Source organism: Sphaerodactylus townsendi, linkage group LG02 (genome assembly GCF_021028975.2).
Source record: "Sphaerodactylus townsendi isolate TG3544 linkage group LG02, MPM_Stown_v2.3, whole genome shotgun sequence".
NCBI lineage: Eukaryota > Metazoa > Chordata > Lepidosauria > Squamata > Sphaerodactylidae > Sphaerodactylus > Sphaerodactylus townsendi.
Window position 1 is genome coordinate 131,315,365 of NC_059426.1, and position 14,305 is coordinate 131,329,669.

The window sequence follows — 14,305 nt, forward strand, 5'->3', positions numbered from 1 at the left end:
TTCTACACAGCAGTTCATTCGTGGAGGGGCAAGAAGTAAGCCTTGAAGATAAAAAGACAGCAGATGGGAATATTACCTCACCTTTTTCTGCTTTGAGAGATCATCTGGGAAAGTCTGGTTCTATTGATCCTCAATCTGGTACACCTGTTATAACTTGGATGGAGGTTCTTGGCAAGAGGGGCAGGCAGGTGATGTAGCAGGCATTCTAGGCAATAAATCCAAAGATGACGTGAGGCTGGGATTGTTCAGAGTGTTAGCACCCAAAGCCTACAAATAGGAAGCAAGCTGGTGAGCAAGGGCACATGCATGTGCCAAGTAGCATTTGCAAGTTGCCAGTGTGCAGAATTGTGTGCATGCTGGCCATATGGCATGGGAAGGAGGCTTACATATAGGGACTGAATACAGCAGGAAACAAAAATTGACTTTAGCAAGCTTGCCGGGAAAACATCTGGAAAAGTTAGAATTAGGAATCCCTGTGATATAAGAGGGAGTCCAAGGTGTAGTGGCACCCCCAGCCATTCCTTCAAGCAGAGAAGGAGGGGAAGGACTGGAGATGAGAAAGAAGCTAAATTGGTTTGTTTGAGAGCTGGCTGAAAGGAATGTGATTCGCCTGTTTGAATAAGAACTGGTATGAAGAAACTATTGATATGAAAGGGATAAAAAGGCTTGATTGTGTCACAACAAACAACATAATATCCTGCAGGTGCAGTAGCCAAGTGGTAAGGCATCAAGCTTGTAAACCGAAGATCACAGGTTTGAACCCGATTCATGCCTAGCAAGAATGAGAGTTCTGGACCCGCTGCCTCCTGCTTTGAGACTGGAAAAGGGAAAGGTTTATTTTTAAGGCAATTCGAAGCCTGAAAACTGAAAAAGAACACAATATATGCTGCCTTGACTATGCTGGATTAGGTATACTTCCATGACTCTTCTAAAGGTCCTGCATAGCTTTGGTCTTTCCCTGTTGGAGCCAGCTGTTGTCTCATCAGATTCAATCATGCTGATTTTATAGCTGAAGCATCATGTTCTTTTTTCCAATTCACCTCCATTTTTGCCTGAAGATGCTATAAAACTTGCAAATTGTCCTGGATCTGGGAAAGGCTATCTGGCCACATGCTGAGCAAAATGGTAGGAACTGATGCTCAGAAATGTGGGCATATCAGTTTTGGCAACACTTTTTACCATCATAAATTTATGGTGGGAATCCGGGTTCCATATTTTTCCCCATTTCCAGTCATACCAGAGTATCTAACATGCGACTGCTCTTTTCTTGGAGGGAGGAATCATGTGTTTACTGGAAGAAAATAACCTCATCTGTGCAATGAATCTGTCTATATCCGTAACTTACCACATGGAAGGATTTGAAATGTCTTATATATAATGTTCCCAATGTGTAAATCAGCCATCGGTAACAGGCATTAAGACCAAGTGAATTTTTTTATTTATGTCCCGCCCTATCCCTGAAGGGCTCTAGGTGGGTTACAACATAATTAAACATTCCACAAACATTAAAATATAAATCCAAATTTAAAATTAACCAACTAACAATGTAAATAATTTAAAATGTTAAAATAAACACTGTGATGGTGGTAATCTAATAACAGGAATTCATCCTTCCCACTTTCTACCTTTTCCTCATCACCCCAGAGACCGAAAAGATGTTATATTGCATTCGAATAATCCGGCTGGCTAGTTGGAAGGGGCCTGGTGCAACAGCCATGTCTTACAGGCTCTGCGAAACTGACATCATTCTTGCAGGGCCCTGACATTACCAGGCAATTTGTTCTGTAAAAGCCCTGGCTGTTGTTGAAGCCATATGGATATCCCTCAGGCCAGGGATCATCAGGAGGTTCCCCTCCAACAAATGCCTTGTAGGGCAATATGGGGAGATGTGGTCCCAAAGATATGCAGGTCCACTACTGCTCAAGGCCTCAAAGGACTGAATAAGTTCACTAGTTTACTTAATGTGTTGCACACTTATTCGTGGTTTAGTAATTCTAATTCAGCAGAGGAAATGGGGGTTTTGTTCCTGAAACTGCAGTTTTTGCTACGCTAACTCACCAGGTTGTTAGAAGGATTAATTATATAATTTTTTAAAGTGCTTTAAACTGAAGTCTGTTTTATAAATGCCCAAGTAAAACTTGTGGCAGTTTTTTTAATCTTCATATCGAAGATATGTACAGTAGAAATAGTAGAGGCTTTTAAACTTATAATACTCTATTCAGGAATTTTAAAAACCTCGTACAATTCTATGGAAAATGTTCAAAAGGGCCTATTTCAGTATAAGTACACTTATATATCTAGCTGTTTCATGTTTAAAAATAGTACAGAAGAAGATGGAGGAGGGATATACACTAGACATAATGTATTTGTGATTTAGGAGTGACTTTGATACAACCCAACACAGGAACATAAGAAAAAGGATTTCTGGATAATAACAGTACAAAGGTTGATAAGGCTGTGGACGTGTTAAATAGAGTTATGTTGTCAATTGGAAGTACTAAATTCCCAAGTACCAAATAGAGATCAATTCCCCTGGAGAAAATGACTGCTTTGGAGAATAGACCCTCTGGCATTATACCCCACTAAGGTGCACCTCTCTCCAAACCCTGTCCCCCCCAGGCTCCATGTTCAAATATCCAGGGATAGGGAGCCTGAAGAATGACATGAGGGGTTTGTAGCAAGAAGTTTAGCTAGTTTAGTCAGGATCCAACCAAGGGGCTTGTGTAACACTAGGATATGATGGAGGACACATATTTGAAAATCAGTTTTAGATACTGTTTAAACAGTTTAAACAGATACCATACTTAGATAATGACACTATAATTTAATAGAAACTACACAGCCAAAGCTTTAAATGGTTTTTGACGAGATTTGTTCATCTTGTCTGGATGACCTGATATGCTGAGGACATTGAGACAAACAGAATCCGGGAATGCTATAAGGATCCAACCTTCTGGTGCTAGCTTTCTTTCTCCTGTAGAAATTAGTGGCACCCACTGATTACTGTGAGAAGAATTTGTAGATATAGGTAGTGATACATAGGAAATAGATAGAAATAGATGAGTTTCAACAGAAATAAATGTAAGATACTACACTTAGGCAGAAAAAATGAAATGCACAGATATAGGATGGGTGACACCTGGCTTGACAACACTACATGCGAAATGGATCTGCGAAACTAAATATGAGTCAGCAGTGTGATGTGGCGGCCAAGAAAGCTAATGCGATTCTGGGTTGTATCAATAGGAGTATAGTGTCAAGGTCGAGGGATGTATTTGTACCTCAGTATTCTGCATTGGTTAGACCTCACCTGGAGTATTGTGTACAGTTCTGGGCACTGCAGCTTGGGAGGGATATTGACCATCTGGAGCTGGTCCAGAGGAGGGCAACAAAAATGGTAAAGGGTCTGGAGTCCATGCCCTACGAAGAGAGGCTTAGGGAGCTGGGGATGTTTAGTCTGGAAAAGCACAGGTTAAGGGGTGACATGATGGCCATGTTTAAACATTTGAAGAGATGTCATGTCAAAGAGGGAACAAGCTTGTTTTCTGCTGCCTCAGAGACTAGGACACAGTAATGGATTCAAGGTGAAGGAAAAGAGATTCCACCTAAACATTAGGAAGAACTTTCTGATCACCAAAGCTGTTCGACAGTGGAATTCACTGCCTCGGAGAGTGGTGGAGTCTCCTTCTTTGGAGGTTTTTAAACAGAGACTGAATGAGCATATGTCGGGAGTGCTTTGATAGTGTGCTCCTGCATTGCAGGGGGTTGGACTTGATGGCCCTTGTGGTCTCTTCCAACTCTATGATTCTATGATACAATTCTTTTTATGTGGGGTATATAGAGGAGTATGTAGAGGAGGGTAAAGCAAAGTTTTCCTCAACAGATGCAGGCCTAAACCCCTTTATTGTTTTGTGTTACACATTAGACCAGGGGTAGGGAACCTGCGGCTCTCCAGATGTTCAGGAACTACAATTCCCATCAGCCCCTACCAGCATGGCCAATTGGCCATGCTGACGAACTGATAAGACGAGTGTGGTCCCTAATTTTATCTGGAAAACCGCAGGTCTAAAATCCCAGACAGACAAGTCACCTGTTGGAAAGTAATGTGCGAGCTGCCCTGAGAATTCTGTATAGGGAGGGGTATAAATTCAAATAAATAATAAATAAATAAATAAACTAACAAATATTTCTAACTTTCTTTTCTTTTGTAGATACTGAATATTCATGTATATGTTACTTTTTTTAACATTTCAGGATAAAGAGGACGTAGAAGGTGTTTCAGTAGGTGCCATTCTTTCAGACTATCAACGTGTCCGTGTGGAAGATGTGTAAGTAAAATTAAGCATATATTTGTACTGCCGGTTGACAATCCATTTACATGAGTGGCAACAGTGGTGTTGGTTTTAGTGATTGTGGAATATACCCTTAAGCTATAATTGCTCCAAGAACATGCATTTAAATGAAGTGAGCACAGTGTAAAACAGAAATTTGTGCTTTACTCAATATGAGTTACAGCATGCTGTTAACACTCAAAAGTACTGTATAGCTTTCTCTGCATACATATAAAATTACAATGAAAGCAATTAAGAACTGCTATTAAGTTGTTCTGTAAGAACCTATATGAAAATAGAATCAAGGCTCTAAAATACCCCGATTCTTTCTGTTCTTTTTTTTTCATTTGGTCAGCTTGCATAGTTTTTATCTTTTCTTATTGGGATTTTTAAATAAATATTTGAATTGTGTATTGTATATTGTTGGAAAATGCCCTGAGCCCAATTTGTCAGGAAAGGGCAAGGTATAAGTCAAACTAACAAATAATAAATAGAATGGATTTTAATGCTTCCCAGCTTCATGTACCTCCTGAAAAGCTGTTCCATGATGTGAGAGGATGTTCAGGGGCAATCTTAGCCAATGGGCAACAAGCGCAGCTGCCCCTGGCCCCATGGTAGGGGCAGCGTGCCTTTGGCCCAGCTCCTGGCTGAGAGGGGAAAAAATAAGAAAACAAGAGCAAGACCAGACTTCCACTACTGCCACTTGTACACATCCCATCATAATATTATAAATCTCAGGAAGTGGAGGCTAGCTTGAAGAATGTAGACCTGACAAAACTAATATGTTTAATAACTTAATGTGGGGATATTATAGTAAAAAAAACAAAACACTGGGACTGTGGTTTAGTGGGGTCATGATTGAGAGGTAGAGGTTGAAGCTCAGTCGTGGATCGTCAGGTCTGCATACAGAAGACTCCAGGATCAATTCCAGGCATCTGCAGTGAAAAGGATAATGTAGGTTAGCAGGTAATGTGAAAGATCACTGCCTGAGACTCTGAGGAGTCTTTGCCAGTAGAAAATGCAATGTTGACTAGTGGTCTATTGACAGTACTATGTGTTCATGGCTACTGAGATTCTAGAATGGAGGGTTTTGACCCTTTTTTGTGTGGGTTTTAATTGCCTTGCCGTTACAATTAAATGCTTCTACTCCTTCCCTATCATCTATTAACGCAGTTAATATAAATTCCTCCTTTCTCTAAGTACATTATCTTGTAATTACGGATAATGTTTTTATTTGAATGGGCTTTGTTTTTTCTGTCAAGTTGCAATGGACTTATGGTTACCTCATAGGGTATTAGTGCCGTAGCGAGGGGAATTGTGCCTGGGGCATACATGTGCCCTATCCCCCCACATTGGTTCACGCCCGCTGCATCACACACACACACACATTGTCCCCTTGGTGCTACGCCACTGTAGGGTATTCAAGGCAAGAAATATTCATAGTTTAGTATTGCCTGCCTCTTCATAGTGACCCTGGTGTTCCTTTGTGGTGTCCTTTCTAAATACTAACTAGGACTGAACCTGCTTATCTTTTGAGATCTGACAAGATGGGACTAGTCTGGGCTATCCAGGTCAGGGCTGTGACAACAGTACCTGAATTCAAAGAATTATATGACTTTTGCAACAGGGTTTTGGACTCCTGTTTCTTTAAAAACAATTATCTATGCTGCATAGCAAAATCCTTTTTTAATTCAGTGAGAGTTTCAAAACCTGTTTTGGCTCTAGGGAACTGCTGTTAACCTCCCCCCCCCCCCTTCCCAATCAATAAAAAAGTACCTGTTGTGCAAAAGTTACGGGGGAATTCCTAAAGTAACTGGTTAGACTCTGGCCCATGTTTCCAGTTCTCTTTTTTCCCTGAAGGAGGCTCTAATTTTACTATGTGGCAGAACCATTAAATCTATTTTTATTTTATGGCGAAATAGAGTTTTATGGCTGACGATGCAGTTTTTAGCGAGATAGGGGAACACCCTTCTTTCATTCTGAAAGCTACATAGTCTGATACTGTTAGGTTCATTAGAACAAGTAATCCTATTTAAATGCATAGGGGTTATTCATAGTAACAACAGTAAGAACATATGTGTGTTTTTTATCAGTTCAGTGCTTATACACATTCATTTAAGCAGTGTTACACTGACTTTATTCAGATTCCTACACATATTCTTTGTTATGGAATTGTACTTATTTGGCCAGGAATTAGGTTTTTCTTCATGATTTATGTCAAACTACATTTAAGATATTGGAATGGTTTGATGTAATGTTAAAAAGAGGGACCATGTCTCAGTGGCAGATAATCTCCAGTTAACAAGGATCAGGTGGTATGTGATGTAAACCCTGTGACCCTGAAGAGCTTTTGGCAGTCTGACTTGATAATACTGACCTTGATCGACTAAAGTCTGATTCAGTGTAAACTAGATTCATGTGCTCATGTGATTGTTTTTCAAAGGAGGATTTGACAATTTTGTTTATTAACATAAAAGGTCCTTACAGCAGTTGAATGCCTACGAAAATAACCCAAACTGAACTGAGACTGAATGTCAATAATGCATAGATTATCTGTATGAAAAAGAAAATAAATGCATTGGGCGGGCCACTCCAGTGAAAATGCACAGCAGTCAGCTATTTTTACATAACTATTTTTACAACTGTAACCATTGGTGTGGCCACGAGGATCAGTGTTGGTTCCTTGTAGGCTGTGCAAGGGTTCTTTCACCAGTGGAGAGGGTTGCAGGGGCATTTTCCAGTTCTCTTCTCTCATTGATCCCCCACATCATCCCAAGTAGTGATTTTGGAGTCCTCTGAGCCCCTTTTAAGACATATAGGCCAGTCTGGTTGTCTTTAGCTCACTGCAGTGGTGCATGATCTTGGGGTAGAATTCAGCAATTATCATCGTAATATATTGAAACAGTATCTCAATCTCACTAGATTGTAGTTTCTTAGTTATTGTACTATCAGCTTTAATTAGAAATAGTTTAGAACAGTTCATTGGCAGTCTGAAATATCTTTTCTCCAATTGTGCTGAATTTTTAAACTCTTTAGACTTAACGTATTGTCTTATTAAACTGCTCGCAGAATTGTTTTTGCTTCAGGAAGAAGTTAGCTGGCTTTTTTGTGGGCGTGACTTCTAAACTTTGGCAGAACAATGCTGTGGGTTGTCTTTTTTCCTTTCAATTTAGTTTTTGCACTACATAAACTGTACAGTTGGGGTGTTAACCAAGAATTTTGCAGTAGGTCAAATAAAACTTTTTTTTAAATGCATCCTGTTGAACTAGGAAAAATAAAAACAGAGTTTCTTTTTGTATATAACTCTTTGGCTGTAACAATTAACACTTCATGAACCTCAGTTAATTCTTTCCTATTGACTTTCAAAGTGGATTTTCTAAATATACATACAAATGAAGGTTGGACAAACCCCACTGCGTACAATGAGCCTAAGTGGTCTTCAGTATCTTAATGACACTTGAGGATGTAAATGAGTGCTCTAAAACAGAAACTTTAGCTTTTTTCTGAGAATTTATTCTTATGATTTTAGGTACAGTATAATAGTGAATTTTTCACATGGACACAGGGCTAAAGCTTATTTTTCCTTTTTACTTGACCTGGAATGAATATCTTGATTTCATGTTAACATCCCCCCCCCGCCCCCCCTGATTTTGCAATCTGTTTTGTTAGGAAACACTCCGGTAATCAAATTGATATAGGGAACAGACAATAGTTACATTTACGCTTGATGAAAAATCATGCTTCATTGTTGTGAGAACAAGGCCTGAAATCTTAGAGATTGTGTTCTTTTTTTTTAGCCTCTTGTGTGACTTACACATGAATCATTTCTACATTCCCAAGACCCCACATTTTGTCATTTCAACTGAATTACGACTTATGGCTTGTCTTTGGCCTGCAAAGCAGAATTCTAAAAGCATAGCTTAATCCCGGTTTGGAATTCTGGCCTGGAGATCAGAAAAGAATGCAGACTAAATTAAAGCCTTGATTTGCCACAAATGCAGAAGTGATTAATTTCTCAGTTGTGCATGATAAGAAGAAGGAGCACATGAGCCCACAAAACTCAAAATATTATTGTCACATGACTGCAGCCAATAATATCTTTGGGCTGATTGACAACACGTGCTTTGGCATTCAGAAGCAGTAGCCTTCTACACTATGTTTGACATATAGTCACTGAAAAAGTAGGAGTGGAAAAACACTACTGCATACTACTCATACTCTGAGATTTCAGCATTTGGCTTGATTAGTACATTTGGCATGACACAGATCAATGTAATTCCTACCTATCATGACTTTTCCACCAAAAGATCTCAGTAGAATTGTGAATTTATCCACCACTTCTTCCTGAACCTTATTTGAATTAGAGTGCTCCATGGGAATCCTAGTGCCTGCCTTGTTCTGTCTGCCCCTACCCACGTTCGAGCAAACTTTTTTTTTTAAAAAAAAAACTGCCCTTACTACTTTGTAGGAGATTGAGGATTAGGCCAAGGAGAGGCACACAAAGTAATGTTTAATTTTCCTGCTCCGCCCTGCCCTGCTACCTTAGAGATCCCACTTTCCTTTTTATTGTGCCCACCATTTTATGTCAGCTTCAGGAGTCTCTGTTCTGCTGCTGCTGTTGCTGCCACCATTTACAGAACGTTCCCAGGAGTTTTCTCTGCTTGCAGCTCATCTGGTGGCCATTTCAATGACAAAAATTAAATGAATAAAGTTTGTTTTTCTTGACGATCCCACAGAAGTGTTGCTTTCATCTCTTTTTGTTTTAAGTGAGAAATCTTCATAACTTTGAAGACACCATATTGGAATTGCAGCTTCTTGGAGGACTGGTCTACCTCCCATTGAGAAGCAGTGGGTAGACTTGTCCTCTGTGGAAGACAAGTCTACTCGCGATTGAAAATAATGGGTAGACCTGTTATTGTATTGCAATGAATTTGCAGAGTAAATAATAGATCAGAGGTGCAAGTGAGTTGTTTGTAAAACTTTACTAGATAACAAAGTTGCACTAAATATAGGAACAACAAACTCTATGCAAATGCTCAGTCTATGTATCTGTGTAGTATATCTGCATCTGTGTGTCTGTCTGTCTCTTTTCTTTTGCTGGAAGAAGAAACAGAGAGATCTTTCCAGAAGCTCATGTGATTCTAGGCATGTGACTTCAGTACTTTATCTACATACTCAGCAGTTAACTCTTACTTGACTGAATGAAGCAGGCACTTGAAAAATTCTAACAAACCACTTTGTCAGTTTCTGAAGTCAAACAGGCCTAATTTCTGACAGAGATTCTCAAATGTCATCTTGGTAAGTGGTTTTGTCAGCATGTCCACTATCATTTCTTCTGAAGGGCAGTATTTGATGTTGATTAATCATTCTTGTACTTTTTTTCTTACTGAAGATAATTTGATGGCTATGTGCTTACTTCTAGCGTTTATATTTTCACATTTTGAAAAGGCAATACAAGCTTGGTTGTCCTCAAATAAGGTGATTGGTTTAGGTTCATTTTACCAAAGTCCAGAAGGTCATGCGATTCTAGGCATGTGACTTCAGTACTTTATCTACATACTCGACAGTTAACTCTTGCTTGACTGAGTGAAGCAAGCACTTGTAAAATCCCAACACCTGTCCTCTGTGGAGGACAGATCTATTCATTGCCTCTTAATGGAAGGTAGACCTGCCCTCTGAGTGTCTGCAATTTTTAGATGGTGTAATTGTAGCTACCAAGATATCTCATTCAAAACAACTTAAAAAGGAGGAAAAAACAACATGTGCGTGGGATCACCAGGAAAATCAAACTTTATTCATCAACTTTTTACATTGAAATGACCGTCAGATGAGCTGCAAGCAGAGGAAACTCCTAGGAACATTCTGCAAATAGCAGAGACAGCATAGAGGCTCCCGAAGCTAGCACAAAATGGCTGGCGCAAGAAAAAGGAAAGTTAGGACTCTAATGTGTGTGTGAGGGGGAAGTAAGTTTTTGCTGATAGTTGTTTGATACACTATAAATGCTATTTTATCTAAGTAACATGTTTAATATTGCTCAGAATTATGGTTTTGACAAAATGTAAAAATGAATTACAATGCTCATAATCATTCAGGACTGTTTTTCTACTGCAGAAGCATGCTGATTTCTCTTGCTCCATACCATAACGGAACACACATAGATCTTTTGGTGGGAAATGGTATGGCAAGTAGCAGTTGCAGAAAGCACCATCCTGGCTGTTCCTATTGCTACTCTGTGGTTCTAGGTGTGATTCTTTAGTGCCTATGATCAGGTTTCCCCAGGTCTTAGGTCTTTTTTTCACATGAACCTTGCACTGGATGAGATCATTTGGAGGACCAGATAAGGTGTCCAGGTGGAGTTATGCTGTTTCTCATAATGTCCTGATTGCAAAATTCTAACAAATGTCAATCAATTTTGAAATGTTGGTTTCAAACATTTTTTAAAAATTCATTTTGTTTTTTTCCCTTTGATACAGATAATTTATGCTTTTGAGAACTAAACAAATGTGATATTCTGGTTTTCTCCTCAGTAGGGACCAAATCTATTTACAAGGTTGTTGCTACCTCCTCCATTTTATCCTCACAACACCAAGCCTGTAAGTTAAGATTGGACAATGACTGGTGAGAGATCACCCAGTAAGTTTCCATGGCAGAGTGATGGTTCATGGAGGAGTAAAAGGAAAAAAAATAAGATCACACCAGTCACAAGAGATTAAAAAATTAGGCCAGGATCAATGGTGCAATCCCAAAGATGAATAAGCTTTAGCAGTTTTGTATGTGGTACAACCTGCACTCTAACATTTAATGTTTTACATATAATAATAACTAAATAATTCTTTTTATATACTCAGTAGTGTAATTACATTTTACATATTACAGATTCCCCCGAAGAAGGCTCTTAGACAAAATGCATAGGGAATTTTATCTGTATTTTTACATGTTCTGCACCATTTGCCTTGGCCTTATTTTTTATTTCCAGAATGGGGATTCAAGCCAAGGGTCCATGATCCTAGGTCAGTACTCTGAGTAGTAACACCATGCTGGCTTCTGTTGGCAGAGAAAAATATTAAGTATACTTTGCAAAACAAGTTAAGGGTAAGTTGCATTGTAGAAACTGCTTGGAATATGAAATCTTACAAGATCTCAGAAACTCAGGAACCCAAAACACAGAGAACCTCCATCTTCTCTGGATTCAGCCTTAATTTATTGGTCCTTATACAGCCTCATTATCTCAAGGCAGCAGGGAGGAGGGACTGAAGGGGTATTTTTGGAAAACCTGGCTTCAGGCAGGAGTGGCAGGAGTGGGGGCCAATAAAGACTCTAATTGGAAAAAATTGGAAAAGGGCAGCTGAGAAGGGGTATAAGAAAGAGTGAAGGATCCAGGGCCAAGCAGGATGACACCTGACACCAGACTTCTAGAGCTGGAGAATTTTATCAGGAGGAAGAGGCAGAATGTGAGTTCTCCTCCTTCAATTCTGAGGCCAGTGGGAAAACTGTGGGAGTGGTGGAGCAGAGGAAGCACTAGTGCTAGGGGGTGCTACACCCCTGGCCCCAGATTAGATACCTCCTCCAACCACGCTAGCTGGATAACAGACTGAGCCCTCCATCTCCCACTTGAAAGGAGAATACTGGCGAACGGCTCTTCTGTCTCCCACTCAGGATGACAGTCTACTCTCCTCGGGCTATCCTCTCTCCCCAGTCCTGTCCACCTTGAACATCGACCACCATGCCCAGCTGCAGTGGTGAAGGGAGCAGATCAGGGTATCTCTCCTTTATACCCAACTGCTGGCCCAAAACATAAGAACATAAGAAAGATTATTGCTCCCAAGCAATAAAAAACATTGCTTTCAAGTCATGTTTAACCGTGAGACCCCCTGCACCACCCTCCCCTCCCCCTCAAGCCAATTTTTTAAAGGGCCTGTCTCCACTGGTTTCCCCAATGGGCCGTGCTCTTGTCCAACTGCCTTTCGACTTCTGGCGGAGGCCGCCAGTCCCAGAAACAGTGTGCCTCTTGTAGGCACAGCAGGCTGAACTGCTCCAACCCTGCAGCAGGTTAAATTCATCTGGGGTAAGTATACTGTGAGATCATGGGGCACCCAGTCCTGGATGGGATTGTATTGTCCTAGAAGAACTGGGTGTGAGCTGTAGCTTCCTCTTCCCTCTCCAGCAAAGTCGCAAACTTCCGGGCATGCGTGTGCGCGCGCGCACACACACACACACACACACATTCATGATTACAATGTAGTTTGACATAAAGTTTCTTGATATCCTCCTCTTTTTTTTTTGTTCTACTGATGTGGTAAATGAGTGGATTGTCCATAGCTTGGACAGGCAGTCCAAGAAAATGTTTATCTGCCATTGGAAGTAACCTTGATCAAAAATTAAATAACTTCTGTTTGGATTAAAGATCAAAATAACAAAGCAATTTTCCATATTCAAATAGGTGCAAACGACTTACCCTACAGCCCTTAGCTTATCTTTGGCGTCGGGACCAGGAAATGTTGCTTAAAGAAATGATATCTTCCAATATTGAAGCCATAATCATAAAAGTAGCTGCTTTTGGTAAGAATTAATCTACAATATTTTGTTTTTGATAATTTTATGTTAACAAACTGAAAATGCTTAGCCGTTAAACTGCAGCAATCTGTTTTGTCATTAAAACATGATGAAAGAGAGAATATTGTAGCAGGTGAAGGATGTAGTATAAATCTGAAGAATTGCAGTTGCATGACAGTTTGTCTGAACAATTAATGGAACTTGCAAATGATGAATATTTTTCACAGTAGACAGTGAAAAAGTAAGAGGCTATTTTCATGGCCATCATTACATTTGCTCAGTGACTGTGTTTATCAATAATGGTTCATCCATAATGCAACAGTTTATAGTTCACTCATATATGAGTGATACAAGTGGTTTGCTAGGCATTGGACCATTATCGCTATAAAATACAATCAAATCTGATGAAAGGATTAAAGAAAAAATTTGCTAGCATTACCCAATAAATAACTAAGCAGTGTCCTACAGATTTGCTCAGTTTATTGTCAGGCTGATAACCCATGTCCCTTGTCAAATTGTACTCTCAGTTTTTTTTCTTTGCAGCCTCTGTAAACTTTCCTTTCCACTCCTCTTGCCTTCTGTCATTCTATGTACCTGATTCTGTTTCCATTCTACTTCCAAAGTCCAGTCAGAAGGATAGCTGGACTTTGGCAGTTCTAACCTATTAGAACCGTATCATCCTATTCCTGAGTATTCATGCAACAATTTTCTGCTGTAGTTGAAAAAGAAGAGTTCATAGATCCCCCCCCCCCGCCCAATTTTCCCTCATCCACACTTTTACCAATTGGGGAGGTCATAGACTCTGCAGGGGGAGGGTAAAATGTATTAAAAATGCATGCTTGGTCTGATTGCATTAGAAGTTCTGTGGATCAAAGGTCTATCTCATGAGCAATATAAAGAGTAGATTTTGTACAGTTACATAATACAGTGCAATGAGATTTTATCATCATCCTTGCTAGTATTCAGCACAAAGTCAGCAAAAAAGCGCATGTAGCCTGAAATGGCAATGTGGCCAGTTCTTATAAACCTCAAACAGAAGAGAAATAGAAAATATGACAACAGTGGTAGCAGTATACATAAAGGGTTTTCCAAATGCAAAGCTCAGTGGGATGTTTGATACTTTGCTTGGCATTAGTACATGTAAAACCTGGGGTTACCATTCACTACAAACTGGAACCTCTCCCTGCTGCCTCCTGTTGCTGACTGCTGCAAGGAGAGCCACACCCACCCCTAATTGGTAATAGCTGTGCTAGGGAAGAACTGTTCAGGCAGTAGCTTCATAAGAGGCTTGCTAGGCCAGGGGCCGGCGGCTGAAGGGTGGTGGCATAAGGGCATTGCCCATTGGAGTGCCCATTTGGGGCCTGGTTTGGGATGGGGTGAATTGTACTGTCAGGGTTTTGTGTCTTTTTTTGTTTTCCATT

At 40.0% G+C, this 14,305-nt stretch overlaps 1 protein-coding gene across 3 annotated transcripts in view; it reads left to right on the top strand.

Moving 5' to 3' along the window:
• The window catches only part of DPH6 (diphthamine biosynthesis 6), a 273,005-nt gene that overhangs the window by 55,138 nt on the left and 203,562 nt on the right, over positions 1 to 14,305 (top strand). For all 3 annotated transcript variants that reach the window (XR_007243639.1, XM_048486218.1, XM_048486219.1), the window contains exons 4-5: positions 4,255 to 4,328; positions 12,772 to 12,890. Coding sequence is in view for 2 of the 3 variants with exons in the window: in XM_048486218.1 (XP_048342175.1) it covers positions 4,255 to 4,328; positions 12,772 to 12,890 (193 nt within the window). In the remaining variant the exon portion in view is untranslated. The remainder of the gene's footprint in view (positions 1 to 4,254; positions 4,329 to 12,771; positions 12,891 to 14,305) is intronic.